Below are 19,016 nucleotides of genomic sequence, written 5' to 3'. Positions count from 1 at the left end.
GCAAGAAGATCACTGGCAATTTTTCAAGACTACATTGAGTCAGACACGAAGGCAGATCCTTGTAGTCCCAGCTTGTCACGAGCCTGAAGCAGAAGGATTGCTTAAGCTCAGGAGTTTGATGTTAGCTTGAAGAACATTGCAAAACAAAAATATTCACCAAATGTTTTAACCTACCCTAGGCTAAAAAGTCTTTTGTCCGCCTCTGTCCTTAAAAGAAGGCAAATTTTAACAGATGCACTCTGCCAGGGAGCTCTAAAAACAGATAATTTCACGAGAAAAGAGCAGAAACATGCTGGGTATGGTAGTGCATGTCTATAATCCTCTGAGTACTCAGGAGGCTGAGGCACAAGGATTCTGTGTTTAAAAGTTATCCATGAATACACGGAGACCCATGCCATGTCCAACAGAAGAGTCTTAGACAGTGACCTGCATGCAGTTCAATGGTGGAGCTCGTGGTCCTTGTCAGACATAATCCTTGGGTTCAAGCCTAACCCCTGCAATCATAATCATCACTATCTAGGTCTAGGTCATTGGCCCTAGTGGGGAAGCTACTACCTATGTTTGCTAAATGGACATGCTGTGCTTGTCCAACTGCCTTCTAAACAACTATATGTATGCTTATATGTTAGTGCTGCCATCAGCTTTGGTCAGGAAAATTTCTTTTTACAGTAGGCAGTGGTAACTGTGGAGCTTCATTAACGACTGGTCAAAGTGATAAGAATAACTGACCTTTGAATGTTTAGCCATAAAAATATCTGAATCCCCCTCTTCAAGGCTCAGGGAACATTGTGGGAAAGGGGGGTTGGAAGAACAAAAAATCCATGGAGGAGAGGGAGTGATAAAAGAGTGCTGACTTCTGATGTGGCCCTTGCATGCTTCAACTCACAGCAGCTCTGATTCCCTGCACAAGATTTTCACAAGGTTGGCTCTATTAATATCCTGTCATATGAGGAAGAGGGCACTGGCAAGACCCCACCCACCCCTGAGGCGTTATACCCAGCTCATGGTTGATGTGGGAGGGAGAGACGTTTTCTTCAGTCCTGAAGGCACTGTAAGGGGCCCATGCTACAATAAACAACATGTCACCTACGAACCTATGAGCAATCCTAAACAAATGAGAGAACAGGGGGTATGTGTCGATATGATCAAAATACTTAATATACGTGTATAAAATACAATAATAAACTTGTTATACATAATCAATATATTATAATAAAAAAAGGGACAAAAAAGCATCTAAGATGGGAAAGCCTATTTTCCCCACTGTCCTAAGGAAGAAACAACACAAAACAAAATGAGTCTAATTAAACTCTTAACTTACCAGTAATGATACCACTAGCCAGCCCAGGAATGCCTTGGATTGAGGTGACATTGTTGTGAACAAAGTACTCGTCACAGGTGGCATTAAAAAACTGACTTGAGTTACAGAAGAATCCCCATAGCTTTGATGGCATTGTCATGTTGTTAACATCCTTGGTCTTAGAGCAAACGTCAAGGTGTCTTGATGAAAGGGTGCGGTTGCCCAGCATGCAGACCCTAAAGCAAAGCAAACAGGGAAGAGAAAGATCTAAGCTTTAAAGAGGAAAGGCAGATTAGTAAAGGGAAAAAAGATCTCATTTCTCAGAGATTCTACTGCCATGGGTAGGAAAGGACGAGTGATACTGAGCAGCACTGTGAATCACGTGACTTGCCTTTTCTGCCAGTATAATCCTCACAGGTCTCATAATATTTTAACATTCATCACATGTAGTGGAGGTACTGAAGTTTACAGAGATTCAATAATCTGACCAAAATCAAGGTCACACAAATGGCAGGTGGTATTCAAACACAAGGACTGTACAAAGAAACTACGCTGAATTATCTTCCAAACATATTTGGCGATTCATCCACTTTCAGGACAAAAAGGATCCTGGAGGGGTTCAGTAGTGTTCACGTGCTTGCTGTGGAAGCATGAAGTCCTGAGTTCAGATCTCCAGACACAGGCAGAAAGCCTGGTGTGGTCCTGCATGCCCGCAATCTCAGCACTGGGAATGGGGGCAGGTGAGGAGGACAGACAGAAAGGCTGGGATTCGCTGGCCTGCCAGTCTAGATAAACAATGCACACAATGGTGAGCTTCAAGTTTACCTAGGGAGTCTCAGGGAATAAGACAGAGAGCCACAGAGGACTGACACCGGATACTTCTGGTTTCCACACAAGCACACAGGCGAACACCCAGCCACCACCAGCAGCAACAACAAAACCCCAGAGCATTTCTGCTCTTATTTTAAAAAAAGTCGCCATGTTCACATTTTTGTTTGTTTTCTTTCTAGGTGGGGGGGACGACGGAGGGGGGTATGGGGGGGGAATGAAAACAGAAATGGAAGGAGACGGGGCTTTACATTCCTGAGAGCCTTTGGAACCACCTGTTTGGCTAGCCTTCTGTTGTAGGACAGCTTGACTGGATTTTAAAAAGCACATCCCTCTAGGGCCCAAGAGAAAACCGTTTTTGACCTGAAGCCTAGACCCAGTGGTAAAGAGGAAATTTAAGGATAATACAAATATTAGCTGCTGATTTATTTTTTCTTCTACCCAGAGACATAAACAAGGAGGGAGTAATAGAGCCATAGTAAAATACTTCTGAGGTCCAACAAAACAAGGCTCAGAATCTGCAGTGTGTTTATACATACATAATGAAGCGCATTCGATTGCTTGGCTTCAACAACTCTTAACAATCCCTAGTTTTGTTTCACGGTCCTTCTACAGTTTTTTTTTTTTTTTAACATATTATGCAGGAATTTTTTGAAAACAAAATAACATGCACTGTGATTTTTTTTCCCAACCAAACAGAAGTGGAGAAGCCCCAAAGGGAATCTGAAGTAAAATGGAATTTCCTGAGTTGAGATAGAGCTAAAATGTTGCATCAAAACTTTTATAACTCTGAAAAGGAACTTTAATTATTTTATGGCCCCTAAGTAAGCAAAATGGAAGTTTATGATGGAATCTATTACTGGCATCACACAGAAGCAATACCAAAGAGCAGTCAGGAAATCCAAGTTCATGTCCTTGCCCCACCATTAGTTGACTTTGGAGAAAGTCATTCATCTTCACTGAGTTTTTTTTCAATCATGAAAAAACGTTTCATTTTTCTGTAACGTGTTTAAATCAGCATAGTACCAAGAAATTTGATCCCCAGCTGAACCATAGGACTTCAAAAGCAACTTCTGAAACAAGATTACAAATAACTGAGTACCAACCAGCCTTGGTGTCACAAATCAAAGGGAAAACAGGTGAGTCTGTGAGTAAAGGCTCTGCACAAATCCATCAATTCACTACTGCACTGTATATGGCGTGTAATGTCCTCTACATACACATGCTATGACATTCATTTCCCTTTATTTTATACTAATAACTCTTATCACTTATGGTACCAAGAATAAAGAAAATAATTAAACAAATTAGATAATTCTTTTCAAAAAAGACTTATTTAATGTGTGGGTGTTTCTGTCTACATGGATGTCTGTGCACTAGTTGTGTGCCTGAAGCCTGTAGAAGCCTCAAGAGTGCACCAGATCCCCGGAACTAGAGTTAGAGACAGTTGTGAGCCACTATGTGGGTGCTAGGAATTGAACCGAGGTCCTCTGGAAGATCATCCAGTGATCTTAGCTACAGAGTCCTCTCTCCAGGCTGCTACTCTAGAATTCTTTTGAATTGGTTTTTATTTTAAAAAGCCACTAAACATTTAAATGCCTTATAAAGGTTGCTGGTAATGACTATTGACTACAAAGTCCTTTCATAGATGGTTCACATATACACAAGGGGGCAGTGAAATAGGTACACCTTAATGATGGCTACAGTTGCTAGGTCTACACTTCAGAAGTGAGGAAGGGGGTCAACAGGACAGTTTATCAGGAAGTTTCCTGCTGGGACAATAGGAAATCACTCCAAGAAATTCTGATGGAAATGTTCACATCACCAGATCCTGTCACTGACTACCCAACAATGACCAGGTGAAGTGATAGGCACGTACGGGAAGTGTGGTGGAGCAAAGGAAGACTTGATGGCACCAGCGTAGATAGCCAAAATGGACACAATTACACAGGCCAGGAAAAGTGAGGCAAACTTATTCACATAGCGTACGCCGATGAATACCACCAAGACCATGAGGACCAAGAAGGCGGTGCCATAGACACGCATGTTATTTAGCATGGCTGCTGATTCCTTGAGTGCATCATCACTGCGAAAGATGGCAGCTCGGGGGACAATATACACCTGTTACAAAGAAAAAAAAAAAAAGAAGCAGAGAGGAAATGATGTCATTTAAAAACAATCAAGTAGAGGGGCTGTAACAGTTTATGTTACTTTTACTTTTATGAAGGAAAGGAAAGCTGGAACAAAAAATGATTAAAACATTGTTTATCCTTTCTTCTTTCATTCATTTGTTTTTAGAAAGGGTCTCATTTTGTAGCCCTAGATGGCCTGGAACTCAAAGAGATTTACCTGCCTTTGTTTTCCAAGTACTGGGATTAAAGTTATGTACCACACTGGGCTGCAAATTAACCAAATTTTTGTTTGGCTCTAGAATGTCCATAGAAATGTTATGTCATGGATTATTTTTGTTTTCTAATTACTAATTTGAACATCTACATTTCCAAATGGGAAAAAGAAAAAATGATTTTATTGAAAGGCTATAGAAAATATTTATAAAATCAGTAGAGAAATAAAAACTCTATCATTGGGATAAAGTTATCAAAAAGAGGTTGGGGATACACCTCAGCCAGTGACTGGCTTTGCTGCACATGAATTCATACTTGAGTTTGATTCCCCTGGACCATGTAAAAAGCTAGGCCCGGTGGCATGTGCTTGTGATCTTAGCACTGGGAAGGTGAAGACATGAGGACCCCCAGGGCTGACTGGCCAGTTAGTCAGAGGTGGAGAGCCCCCAGTCCCAGTGAAAGACTTCATCTCAGAAAACTGGATAGCTCCTGAAGAACGACAGGTGAGGAACCAGGTTCATCTCTGGCCTCTACACACATATATGCCACACACTAGAACACCTATGTGTACGATACAAACAAATGAGCTTCGTTTTACTTTTCTACATTGGCATAAGTCTTTTCTACCTCGATATGAACTCCCTGGTTAAGGTGACAGAGTTGGGACAATCAGATAGAGGGAAAAGGACAGGCAGGCGAAGGACACTTCAACCTTTCTGCCTCAGAGTCATAGTAAGAACACAGTCACAGCAACCATCATCTGATTGGCTGCCACACCTGATCTCAGAAACTTTAATATCTAAGAAAACAAACCCACAGAAGTTCTAGATTACAGATCACAATTAATTCATTACTTACCAGGAAAATTTCAATGGCACCAAGAATATACATGGCGGCTGCAAATGTGGTACCAAGATAAAAGCAGAGGCCAACAGCCCCACCAAACTCTGGGCCCAGGGCCCGGGAAATCATGAAGTATGAGCCCCCAGCTACAAGACAAAAATAAATAAAAAACAATAAAATGTGGGTATCACTAAGAGGACTGTAAATAAGACATAAAAAGAATTCAAAAATATGCACAAAAGATGTTTGGGAAACCCTGTAACAAAGTAGATTTGCTAATGGGAATATGATGTACCCAATTATTAGGAAAAATTAGAATATTTCTTACAGGAACAGGATAGTCTAATAAAATATATTTTATAAGTGAAGAATGTGGCTGAAATTAAAGCACTGTTGTCTAAAAATAACGAGATTTCAAAGATAAAATCCTTAGGCCAAACAGCATTTGTCTCTTTGTCTCTCTCACTTTTAGAGGTGACACTGATACAGTACACTGTGAACAACAGAATAAACACATGAAGTTTCTTTGGAGCTTATACCTCCTGCTTTACAGCACAGAAACAGTGAGGAATTGTTAACAATCCCTGTGATTCAAGTTTGGACTACTGACCTGGCACCACTCCATTAGTGGCAATGGCACTCATGGAGATGGCAGTCAACATCGTCTGTAGAGAGAAAAACAAGCATTTGATTACTGGGTAGAACTGACATTTCTGTACTACTTTCCTGTGTGTGGACTTCAGAGCATTTACAAACATTTAACTCTACCCACTCTTAGGAAGAGTTGCTATGTAACATTTTCAAAAGGAATAGTTAGGGAGAAACACTGGAAAGCTGGCTAGACTCTACAGACTAACTACAATGCCAAAAACAATATGCAGTAAGAAAGAGAACCACTAGAATAAATTTAAAACATCATCTAGTAACAAAGTACATAAAGGTCTTCAACAAGGGCGCAGCTGGAGGCACAGTGACTAGCTAGTAGGCTGCCATGGTACAAGTAGGAGATAAAATCTAGAGTGTGATAGTGGGGATAAGAAGGAGAAGCTGCATATGAAGTATCTCAGAGAGAACAGATTGGCCGTGGTGAACGGCAACCAAGGAATCAATATGGCCTTGAAGTTTCAAGCTTGAGAAACTGGGAGTGGGGAAGCCATTGCCATTAAGTTATTAATGACATAGGCTAGGTCTGCTTAGCCTGCATGGTTAGTGTGCAGCTGAGCATGATGCATACAGAGGACATAATGGTTACCAAAACAAAGGGGACAGTAGATTGATGGACAGGGGTGGAATATATAAAAATGAGCAGTTTAAATTAAAGGAGAATCAGAATGGACCGAGTGTAAGTGAGAGAAGAGCTGGAAAAACCTGAGTAATTTCTGGGGAAAACATAGGAAAGGCGACTTCAAAGTGAACCAAACCAAATCCAGATTCACCTCACCCTTCCCAGGCACCGTCAATTTTTTTTCAGTACATTTTAGAATAGTGTATACATTTTCTACTGTTTTTCTGTCATAACATCAGTGTTTTCAAGCCCAAATTACCCAGATTTTGAATTATTTAAAGACCTGCATTTTGTTATTTCCAAAAATCTAGGACACCATTTACTACATAGGAAGAAATGGACAATGGGTGCTGAATGAAAATCCTTTAGATTTTAAGATGAACACTCTCTCTCCTGTTGGGAGCGGGTCTTCACATATCTTCTGTTCTTGATCCCCAGCAGGTCAAGTGCATATGTACTCTCAGCAGTGAAATGCCCCAGGCCAGCTCTAGGGGCCAGTGCAGGAGAACTTACACAGCAGCAGCAGATAAGGACGATTGCAAAGGCCTGAAGGACTCCAGCTGTGCCCACCACCCAGGTGAGACGCAGAAAGAGGATCACTCCAAAAATATTTTGTAGACATGGGAGGTAGACACCCATGAAAGTACCCATTTGGGGGCTCTGGAAATAAAAATGTAAGACAAAAGGAAAAATTATATAGTTAGCCATAAAAGATGTTTAGATTTACCACATTAATCTCAAAGCATAGGTAGGAAGGTTAAATAGTATCTTCACAGGTCTCTTAGTAAAGTCCATCACTATGCTTCCATTATCTGTAATACATGTGTAATTTAGATAAGTTTCTACATTTTTATTATTCCTAAGCAATGGACCAATTAACAATCTAAAAATATCTATTATTCAAGGTTGTTAAAATTTTATTCTCATTTAAAAATACAACAACTTATAGAAATTCTTAAAAATTAGGTACAAATTCTCCACATAGTTGGTAAATGAATGAGATGGGGAAAGTAAAAACCTGAGGGCCATTTGGCCCCTTTGCAAAGAGATAAACTAACTGTGTATATTGGCATAATTTTATTGTAAGAAAAACAGTAGTAGTAAAAAGTCTAACAACTACTGGGTATCATTGTCATGGTGGATGCCTATGATTCTAGCACCTGGGTCGCTGAGGCAGGAGGACTCTGAGTCCAAGGCTTGCCTGTGTTATATTTGATATACCATCTCAAAAACAAAAACAAAAACCAACAAAAACCCCCTTGTACCCAGGCAGACGGCATCAGAGGCTCGGCAGAGATACTCCTCCCACCGATGTGCTAACCCTTCTCCTGCTAACACGGCTAACTTCCTCCCTGGGATGGTTTCATATCACCGTGTCAGACAGCTTTCTCCGTCTGATCTGCCAGGGTATCAGACTCTGCCAGCAAGCTCTCATTAGTCTCCCTCCTTTTAACCCTGCACAAGTTTCGGGTCAAGCTTTACTTGACACTGAAGATGCTTTAACAGAGCTTCACAAGCTTAAGGACTGGCTTCCCACGTGAAGCTAGGGTACTACTGTACATTCTGTCTGGGCCACGAGGCCAATGCTCAGAATGGTACTGGGTACATCAAGCATTTACTACACAGTTTCTTAACACAGACTGATGCCCTGGGCATGCCTTCATCTCGGTCCTGTGTTCTGAGGCCTCACCTTGGTAGGCTTCTTCTTCCCTTCAGTGATGTTCTCCGCCTCTTCATGCTCCTTTGCTCCCTGTGTCAGGTTAGTATAGTTGGCCATGCGGTTGAGGAGAGAAGACACCTTTGGTCTGGTGTCCATTTCTTCCTATAAAATCACAAATAATTTATGAAGGACACTGAAATTCAGCAACAAAATAAACTTCCTACCAGGAAACAGCAAGATAAGTGAGAAGATATTTCACAGATAAACATTTTAAGAAAATTCTTCAGTGAGACAACTTGTTCCTGACATTTGAAAGATGACACAGAGCTGAGAGCACAGCTCAGTGAGAGCAGTTGCCCACATGCCTGAGGTCCTGGGGCTACTCCCCAGCAGTGAGGTGGTAAAAAGACTCCACTTAATCAGCAGCAAGTTAAGGTAGGATACAAAGTACTGGGTTTCATGAAGGATTTTTTCATACACATGTGTAATTATACTTTTGTTCCAATCTGTTCCCCTCCTCCTCTGCCTTCCCACATTCCTTCTGACCCTCTTAGAGGCCAGATCCCTCCTGCCCTCATTAGCCTTCTCTGCTTTCACGTTACAGGCATACAGGCATTCTATTACCTGTCTCCACTTCTCTGCTCCCTTAACATCTCTTCCTCCATTCTTACAGTCTGCCAGAATTCTGCTCTCTCTTACACACTTAAATACACATATGGGAGAGAAAATATGTACTACTTAATATTTGTCTTAGTTTGTCTTAATTTGCTTAACATAAAGATTTTTACTTCTAAACATTTTTCTGCAAATGTGATGATTTCATATTTCCTATGGTTGATGAGAATTCCATTGTGTGGGCTGGAGGGGTGGCTCTGTGGATAAGAGCACTTGCTACTTTCCCAGAGGCCCAAGTTCAGTGCCTAGCACCCACACTGGGATGCTCACAACCACCTGTAACTCCATCACCAGGGAAATATGATCCCTCTTCTACTCTCCCACAGACACATACACAATTAAAATATTACCTCAAAGAGTGCCAGATTTTTATCAAAATACTCATCTCCTTCTTCATAGTTGGAATTGTTGAGATAAGCATTTCGAGCTTTTTTATGTCCGTCATCTGAAAAAAAGAGGCAAACATTGGTGTTTTATTGGTTCTGAGATGCCAGTACCAATAACTATGCTGTCTCTGTGGTAACAGAGACTATTTCAGATTCAGGTTCAGCCTGAGTGGTAGACCTCAATTAGCACTGCTTGGAGAACATGGTGTTTTTCTAGCAGGAGCAAAAGCAAATTGGGGAACCAAGGAAATCAACATGAACAATTCCTTTTCTTAATACAGAGATCTCTGGAGAAAATAGAGGGCCTACCCTTAAGCTTATCCACAAATAAATAAACAAAACACACACAGTATTTCTTTCCCAGTGTGTTATACTACTCTAGATGTGGACTACTTTATAAACGATTGCTGCTGATATAGAAGAAAAAGCTATTTCCAGGGCTTTCTGACATTAAAAATGAACTGTGTGTGTGTGTGTGTGTGTGTGTGTGTGTGTGTGTGTGTGCGCGCGCGCGTGTGCGCGCGCATGTGGAGGTCAGAGGACAACTTTGTAGATTTCTTTTCTCTCCGTCTACCTTTACAAGGGTTCATGGGATGAAACTCAGGTCGTCAGGCTTGCGTGCCAAACGTCTGCTGAGCTATCTCGTTGACCTCATTTCTGATGCTACCAATTACATCAGGTGATTTAATCTATGATGATGATTACTTCTTAAAATTTTTTGAGAATTACAATGTATTTTGAATATATTCAAGACCCCAATCCCCTTACTAACGCCTCAACCCTCTCATTGCTTCCAACCCAACTTTGAGACTGCCTCTTTTTTTTTTACCTTCTTTCCCTGTCAGGTCCAGTTTGTGTTGCTCAGCTAGTTTTGGGATTGAGGTCTGCTCTGGTATGTGATCATACTATCAAGGTCATCATCATTAAATCTCTCTTTCCCAGCAATCACTAAATGCTAATAATTACATATCCACCTTCATTCCCACTGTGCAGGAATTGTCTGGCTAGAGCTTGTGTAAGTCCCTTGCACACTGTCACAATCACTGTGAGTTCATTTATGTTTCTGTCTGGAAAACACTGTTTCCTTTAAATTATCTACCACCTTTGGCTCTTAAAGTCTTTCTCCCCTCTCCTCCACAAAGATCCCTAAGCCTTGAGATAATACATGAACGCCCAAATTGAGGCTAAGCACTCTACAGTCTTGTTTTCTATACACTGAGCAGCTGGAGGTCAGTAGTAGTTTTTGAAAGAGTCTCACTATGAGGCCCAGACTGGTTTCAAACTCTTGATTATCTTTCCTCAGCCCAAAAGTACTAAATTATAGGTGTGTACCTTTATGGCTAGCATCCAATATATTTTTGTATGAGCCCTCCCATATTATTTTTATGTTGAAAGAGGTACTTGACTGGAATCTGATGAACTAGCTGTAAACAAGGAAGAAACAGAGCTCCTAAGACAGCAAAGTTTGTGTTAAATGAATACTTCCTACTCTTTAGCTTTTTAAATTGTGCTTAAGTTATGTGATTGCACAGTCTGGCAGGAGAGAAGAGAAAAAAATGTGTAAATACTATTTAAAACTAAGGTTCCCGTTACTAAAAAAAATATACTAGGGTAAAAATGAAGAACATTAAAATAATATCCATTACTTTAAATATGGAAGAGGAGCCTGGCAAAAGACAGCAAGCTACTGAGATGAGCTGGTCATCTAGAAGGACATGAGACTGACTTGAAGGAGTTCCTGATGGTCATGACAGGAAAAGTGACTGACACATGAGATATTCAAAATTATATTTTTAAAAAGTCAATTATGCAAAGTTTTTTTTTTTTTTTTTTTTTTTTTTTTTTTTTTTTGGTTTTTCGAGACAGGGTTTCTCTTGTGTAGCTTTGCGCCTCTCCTGGAACTCACTTGGTAGACCAGGCTGGCCTCGAACTCACAGAGATCCGCCTGCCTCTGCCTCCCGAGTGCTGGGATTAAAGGCGTGCGCCACCACCGCCCGGCAATTATGCAAAGTTTTAAGGAAGCAATATACAACTCTGAAAAATAACTGAAGAATCAACTTTGCTGTTTTGTGCTAGCTATATTTGAGGATAATATACAGCTAAAGACTACTTTTTTATAGACACAGTGTAGCTAATTTATGATACATGGAATAGTACATAGGAAACCTTAGGGAAAACAACAGATCTAGGCAATCATCATCAATAGCTGTGAAAACCATCTTGATAAAGGGCTGAGGCATAACCTTCTAGTGGGCAAATGAAGAGGACCATGAGCCTGTTGACTAACAAATCATTGAGGGCAAGACACTGTTCATCCTATGTATTCTTAGCAAAAGAAAGGAAACTCAATATAATTAAGCCTCTCAGGATCACAGACAATACAAAGGAGAAAAAGTGTAAGCATACACAAAGACACAATCACTAAAGTCAGAATGTAGGATAATCTAATTTCTTCAGCAAACCACAGGCTAAACCAGTGAACTTTCACTGACTAAAGCTTAAGATGTGACTGAAATCTAAGATACGATCTTTGTTAGAATCCTCAAACTAATGTGAAGCGACTTTTTTTTTCTTCAGTGTTTTCGAGACAGGGTTTCTCTGTGAAGCTTTCGAGCTTGTCCTGGAACTCGCTCTATAGACTAGCTCAGCCTCAATCTTACAGAGATCCGCTCACTTCTGCCCCCCAAGTGCTGGGATTAAAGACATGTATCACCATGACATGGCTGTGAAGAGACATTTCTAGAACAGAGAAATGTCAGGCTGGAGAGATGGCTCAGCTGTTCTTCCAGAGGACCTGAGTTAAATTCCCAGCACCCATACAGCAGCTCACAACCACCTGTAACTACAGTGCCAGGGGATCCAATACCCTTTTCTGGCCCATGGCTACCAGGTACACACGTAGCACAGGCACATATATAGACAAGGCACTCATATACATAAAATATTTTTTAAAATTTAAAAACATGGAAATTTAAATGTATGCTAATTTAGAAATTTGCATTTATTATTATCAGGCTTCTGCGGGACCAGAAAGCACCCCGGAACTAGGGCACTGGCTCCACTGGGATCTGAGAGCACTGTGCAACTAGCCTCCAGCCCCAGCGGTCTCAGAGGACAGTGAGGGGCCTGAGCTTCAGCTCTAGTGTACCCAGGGTCCCCTGCGAAACTGGGGCTTTAAGATTACTGTGGGTGTAGGGTTTTGAATCCTGAAGTTCCAGTGGTCACTGTAGGACCCCAGAGTCTAGACTACTGTGCTCCCCCAGAGGTTACTTAAAGCCTACTGCTTTAGCCACAGGCCACAGTTAGCACCCAGACTTCAGTGGGTCTGACATTTGCTATTCTGGCCCCCAGTGGATCCATAGGATCCAGGCAATGACTGGGGTTCTAACCCCATCTGGCTGCCTTGGTTCTTTGTGGGCCACTCCACCCTTAGTCTTGTTGGCACACAGCTACGGTGGGATTACCTCAGTGAGTACGCTTGACAACACTAAATTTCTGCAGTCCACATAGCTAAGTTTCATGCAGTTAATCATCTAGGAAGAACCACAGAAAACAAAAGAGAATATACTCCAATGGGGAAGTCAAAACCGAAAGTCAAACATACTCTAGGAGATGCATAAAATACAACAAAAAAACACAAAGACTATGACATAGCCACCTTCCATGACCCATCCCAACCAACCACTCCCTTATGAAGGAATCTGAAACCACAGAGATAGATTAATGTCTAAGAACTGACAGTGCTGTGGAATTTTTTTGTACACTGTAAAGATTTGTCACTTGAATTGGTTTAATAAAAAGCTGACTGGCAGGTAGTCAGGCAGGAAGTATAGGCAGGACAACCAAACTAAGGATGCTGGGATGAAGAAGGGAGGAATCAGGGAGATGGCAGCATATGCAGAGGAAACAGGATGTGTAGAGAATGAGATAGCAAGCCATGAGCCAAGTGGCAGATGGTAGATAAGAAATATGGGCTAATTTAAAGTATGAGTTAGCTAGTAACAAGCCTGAGCTATCAGCCGAGCATTTATAATTAATATTAAGCTTCTGAGTGGTTATTTGGGAGTGGCTGCCGGCACAGGAAAACTCTGCCTACATCCAGAGTCTTACTTTTTAAAAGAATTAGTGATCATATAGAAGATTCAAACAAACAGATGGACAAATTAAGGAGATCCATCCCAGATTTCAACAAGACAGTCTCAAAAGTGAATGAAACAGTAAATCAGAGGTGAAAGTCCAAATATAGAGGAAAAATTCAGCAAGGAGACCGAAACATTAAAAAACAAAACAAAACAAAAACACTTGCGGTAAATGAGATGGTCAATCAAATAAAATCCACAATATGCCATCATGGACAGACAAGAACAAGCAGAAGAGCAAGTTTCAGAGATGGAAGACAAAGACAATACAATCATGCATATATCTTCTTAAGGTGGTAGGTGCATGAAAATGTAATTGATAGTAAAAATATAAAACTCTTAAGTGAACCTTGGAGTCACAAAAACTACTCTAACAGCATGGAAGTTTATTGAGATGTATAGGGTTTGGGACCAGACAAGTATTTTGATGGGTATGTTAATATAGCTACATGATGATTTTGTGTGTTTATTAAGTAACTTTTTTTTTTTTTTTTCTGAGTCAGGGTTTCACTATGTAACTCTGGCTGTCCTAGAACTCACAATGTAGACCAAGCTGGCCTCAAACTCTTGGATCCACCTGCCTCTGCCTCCTGAGTGCTAGTATTAAAGACTTCTGGCCCAATAAAGTCATCTTTAAAATTGCATTAATTTACTTTTGTTGGTGTACATTTGGTCACATGTGCCACCTGCCATGTATGTGAAGCTCAAAGACAACTTGTGGGAGTTGGTTCTCTCCTTCTAACCATGTAAGGTCCTGGGATTGAACTCTGGTCATCAGGCTTGGCAGCAAGCACCTGTATTCACTGAGCCCTTGCTACCCAATGCTAGTTTTTTAATGGTAAAAATGAGCAAACAAACAAACAAACAAATAGAAAATGTAGAATGTGAAAGTTTCTTTAAAATATTCTAGGAAACTATCAAAGGATAAATTAAAGATATTCTTTTTTTTTTTTTTTTAATCTAGTATTAGGACATCCTGTCCAATTCTGCTGCTGCTGCTCCTGTTTAGACACCTCATTCTTGAGTTCCAGGTGAATCACCTTATTTATCAGTCAAATCTGGTTCTGGCTGTTTCTGCGCCAGCTTCTATTGTTTGACTTCTTAATTGATTTGGAAAATAAAACAATTTCTATGGAGACTTTGCATCAGAGGAAGACAATGATGCTTGTAAGACCTAGTTATCCTGATCTATCCTGACTTGGGACAATCATGAAAAGTAGAGGCTTTCCACAGAAGGAACATAGCTCTTGCCAGATTTCCTTCTAGAGAAAAACATGAAAGTAGAAGTAATTCTACCGAAAGGCATGGATGACTTCTCAGCTAGACTATGGTGGTTGGCAACCAGTCACAGTATGGCTTTTTCTGTAGTCTGGGTTACAAAGGAATGCCAAAGACAATGGAATTTCTAGATTTTCTGAATAAAAATCTTTCTTGGCATGAACTGAGAACCAAACACATATCCCAGGACTCTTGAAGAATATACAGAATCCTGGCGCTGGAGAGGTATCTCGGCAGTTAGCAGCACTTAATGAGGATGAATTGGGCTCCCAGTACCCTCACTGAAAAGCTCACTGTTCTCTGTAACTCCAGTTCCAGGGGACTGGATGGCCTCTCCTGACCTCCATGGGCACTAGGCGGTACACATAAACTCACACATTTATATAAATGTTTTAAAAAATCTTTAAAAATAAGAACTAAGCCGGGCGGTGGTGGCGCACGCCTTTAATCCCAGCACTCGGGAGGCAGAGCCAGGCGGATCTCTGTGAGTTCGAGGCCAGCCTGGGCTACCAAGTGAGTTCCAGGAAAGGCGCAAAGCTACGCAGAGAAACCCTGTCTCGAAAAACCAAAGGGGAAAAAAAAAAATAATAAGAACTAAAAGAAGATTACTTTGTAAGATATCCACGGGGTCTGCAAGACTGGCCGTGGCAGTGACCTGATTTCAGCACCCCATCATTGTTGGCATGTTTCTTTTCTCTCACTTTACTGCCCAAACAACATGGATACTATGAGAAGGCTGCTGTGTTTCAAGGTGCAATTAAAAAGAAAACTGTCAGAACCAGTTTCTTCTCAAAATATTGTTTCTGCTTTTCGTGACACATCCATGTTCTTATATAACTTGCTTTTGTTGTTCCTTTTTGTGTGTGCTATAGACTGAACCCAGGGCTTTGAGCACACAATCACTAAGCTATGCTCTTTTCCTTTTTTCTGTAAACAGAAAAAGTGTATAGCTAATAGCTTGATGTTGAAAGATATTTATTGTTTGCTTCTATTATTTCTACAATGTTGCTCTTGTCAGTTATCACTTACACTGTATTTTGGAACCAAGGTAAGCTGCAAAAATTGTCCTTTAGCCTCCTGACCTTGTCAAGTGGTCTTTGCTGGCTTGATCTAGACAGAGATGAAACAGTAAGAATACTTAAATTCCTCTGGCACACATCTATGTTTGAACCACATCAACAAGAACAGAAAAAAATTGCCAGATGGTGGTGGTGCACACCTTTAATCCCAGCACTCAGAAGGCAGAGGCAGCCAGATTTCCAAGTTTGAGGCCAGCCTGTTCTACAGAGCAAGTTCCAGAACAGCCAGAGATACACAGAGAAACCCTATCTCAAAAAAACAAAACAAACAAAAAGAAGGAAAATTTGTCTCAATGCTGTAAAAAAAAAAAAAAAAAAAAAAAATCACTGTTTTTAAGTAAATGAGACATTGGGAAAATGTGAGGTGTTTAAGAAGTATGTTGGAAATGGAAGCATGTTAATTATTCTAAGAAATATGGTGGATGTATGTCATAACTCATGAGAAAGAAAAAGCTGAAGATAGGGTTTTTTTTCTATCTTTTTCTGAAAGGGATTCGAAAGAGTTTGCTTACTTTCAGTGATGAGGACTGAACCTGGGTACCCATACATGCTTGGTAAGCAAGCCACACTGAGCTATGCTGCAGCCCTCTAAGTTATGCTTTTGATCTATATTGTTTGAATCATTAGTCAGACAGAAGCACATTACAACTGACTGCTGTATTTCTTCAGCTACAGTTTCCTTTCTCTTCAAAAAATCTTGTCGTATGTCCTGGAGTTTCTGAGAGACTGGATTTTGATGATGACATTGATGTGATGCTGTGTGACATTTTGTTTACTGTAATTTGTATGAACTGGTTGACAACTGAATCTAGATGCTTAATCACACCACATTTGGCCGGGAGGTGGTGGCGCACGCCTTTAATCCCAGCACTTGGGAGGCAGAGGCAGGCAGATCTCTGTGAGTTCGAGGCCAGCCTGGTCTACAGAGAGAGATCCAGGAAAGGCGCAAAGCTACACAGAGAAACCCTGTCTTGAAAAGAAAGGAAGGAAGGAAGGAAGGAAGGAAGGAAGGAAGGAAGGAAGGAAGGAAGGAAGGAAGGAAGGAAGGAAGGAAGGAAGGAAGAAAGAAAAAGAAATCACACCACATTTGTTATTTTTAGGGAGAGAAAAAACTACTGCATAATTGTACTGGGATACTTGACTGTATCTGGTTAGCTTTCTTTTTGAGATATTAACAACCATTGATGATTAATGCCTGGATCCATTAATTTATGAGGGGTAAAATGTGGTGACATTTTCAATCTCTTAGTTTTCATTAGTTCAAGAACATCACACCAGAGACATTTTAATCTACTTGGCTCTCAAGTGGTACAGTTAAATATAAAACAGATTATCTATTAGTCTATTTTTCCCCCTCATTGAGCAATTAATGAATAGGCTCACAAGAACATTCCAGTTATGAACAATTAGTTTTTAATATGTTAATATTGGTTATGTTTCCTATCAAATGCTTCATCTACCTATACTAAAATGATTATATAGTTCTTTAATACTAATACAGTAAGTATTTAAGTTTTATATTTATTTTTGAGGCAGGGGTCAGGCTAGCCTCAAGCTCATTTTCCTCATGCCTCATCTTCCTAAGTACTGGGATGACAGGTGTGAACCACCAGTGACAAGGTTATAAATTCATTTTTGATATAAAGCCTGTCATGTATTTTTAGCAACTCGATAATGGTATTTGTTTAATTTGAGGCATTGGGGATTGAACCCGGGGCCTTACGTGTGGTAGATAAATACTCTAACATGGGTCCAAACCCCAGCCCACGGAGATAATCTTTAAAAATGCTATGTGCAAGAAGACCTGCATAAGATCAATCTGGCCAACATTCCAGCACGGAAGAGGGAGGAGCTCGCAAGCCCCCCCCCTTGCTGAAGGGCGGCTGACTGTGATGCTTCTGGGAGACGGGAGGACCCTGCTAAGGGTTTGGCCCCTGGTGTCAATCACACTCCACTGGACTGACAGTGATGCTTCTGGGAGAGGGTGTGGCCCTGGTGTCAATCACACTCCACTGGACTGACAGTGATGCTTCTGGGAGGGGGGAGGACCCTGTTAAGGGTGTGGCCCCTGGTGTCAATCACACTCCACTGGACTGACAGAGATGCTTCTGGGAGAGAGGAGGACCCTGTTAAGGGTGTGGACCCTGGTGTCAATCACACTCCACTGGGCTGACAGTGAGCTTCTGGGAGGGAGGAGGACCCTGTTAAGGGTGTGGACCCTGGTGTCAATCACACTCCACTGGATGGTTCCACATCCGTGAGTATATGGGCAGCACACACTGCACGATAAAATATTATTGTTGTAATAATAAAAGTATAAAACTAAAAAGGACAGGAACTTTAGAGCAAATGGGGAATGGGAATGGATCTGGGAGGAGTCTGGGAGAGTAGTAGGGTGAATATAATCAAAACACTTTGCATTCATGCATGAAGTTCTCAAAAAAGTAATAAAATATTATATTTAAATTAAAAATAAAAATACATGATTCAGATTACAAATACTTTGTTTGGCCTGGACAACACTTTTCTCATATTGCCACTGTTAAGTTTTGGTATCAGGGTTAAGAAAGACTCAAACTGATTTCACAGTGTTTATTTGGTTTTCTATGCTATGAGACTGTACAAGACTGGAATGTTTTTATCCTTGCATGTTTAATAAAATTTGTAAACCTGCCATGACTCACTGATGTTTGCCTCTTTGCTTTCGAAAATGTTTGAACTTGAAAATTACACACACACACACACACACACACACACACACACACACACACACGGAAAAGTTCATAGATTGTTAAGTACAAACTTTGATTCATTATCACAAGAGCAGCTTCACCTCCCATACATTACCTCAGCCTGACCCTGAGTTTTGCAAGAGAGCTTATGAGTCAGTGGGAACAGCAAATACATTAAAATAACTGCAGCCTGTTGGCAGGAGCAGTACTTAGCAGGTCTGAAAGATGCTGTTTTCAATCTCATTTGGCAGGAAAAGTCTGAAAGATGTTATTATAAACCGAATTCAGCACGCAAGACAATTGAGCCAGTGTTCACCACAGGAGCTTCTTAGAAACACTGGGGTTGGGATGGAGGCGTTGAGAGTTTTTGGTTTTTAAGGTGCTGGGGTTGAACCCAGGGGATGGTGTTTGCCAAGTTAGCATTGAATCACTGAATTACATCCCCAGTCCTGAAAGGTGGGGCAAC

General features: G+C 40.9%; 1 protein-coding gene across 3 annotated transcripts in view; it reads right to left on the bottom strand.

Moving 5' to 3' along the window:
• Window positions 1–19,016, bottom strand: part of Slc12a6 (solute carrier family 12 member 6) — a 95,041-nt gene that overhangs the window by 26,817 nt on the left and 49,208 nt on the right. For all 3 annotated transcript variants that reach the window (XM_076570292.1, XM_076570293.1, XM_076570294.1), the window contains 7 exons: window positions 9,287–9,381; window positions 8,292–8,423; window positions 7,115–7,261; window positions 5,927–5,981; window positions 5,332–5,462; window positions 4,008–4,249; window positions 1,322–1,536 (listed from right to left, as the gene is read on the bottom strand). In XM_076570292.1, the coding sequence (XP_076426407.1) occupies window positions 1,322–1,536; window positions 4,008–4,249; window positions 5,332–5,462; window positions 5,927–5,981; window positions 7,115–7,261; window positions 8,292–8,423; window positions 9,287–9,381 (1,017 nt within the window). The remainder of the gene's footprint in view (window positions 1–1,321; window positions 1,537–4,007; window positions 4,250–5,331; window positions 5,463–5,926; window positions 5,982–7,114; window positions 7,262–8,291; window positions 8,424–9,286; window positions 9,382–19,016) is intronic.

Source organism: Peromyscus maniculatus, chromosome 4 (genome assembly GCF_049852395.1).
Source record: "Peromyscus maniculatus bairdii isolate BWxNUB_F1_BW_parent chromosome 4, HU_Pman_BW_mat_3.1, whole genome shotgun sequence".
NCBI lineage: Eukaryota > Metazoa > Chordata > Mammalia > Rodentia > Cricetidae > Peromyscus > Peromyscus maniculatus.
This window is presented reverse-complemented; position numbering and strand designations above follow the sequence as displayed.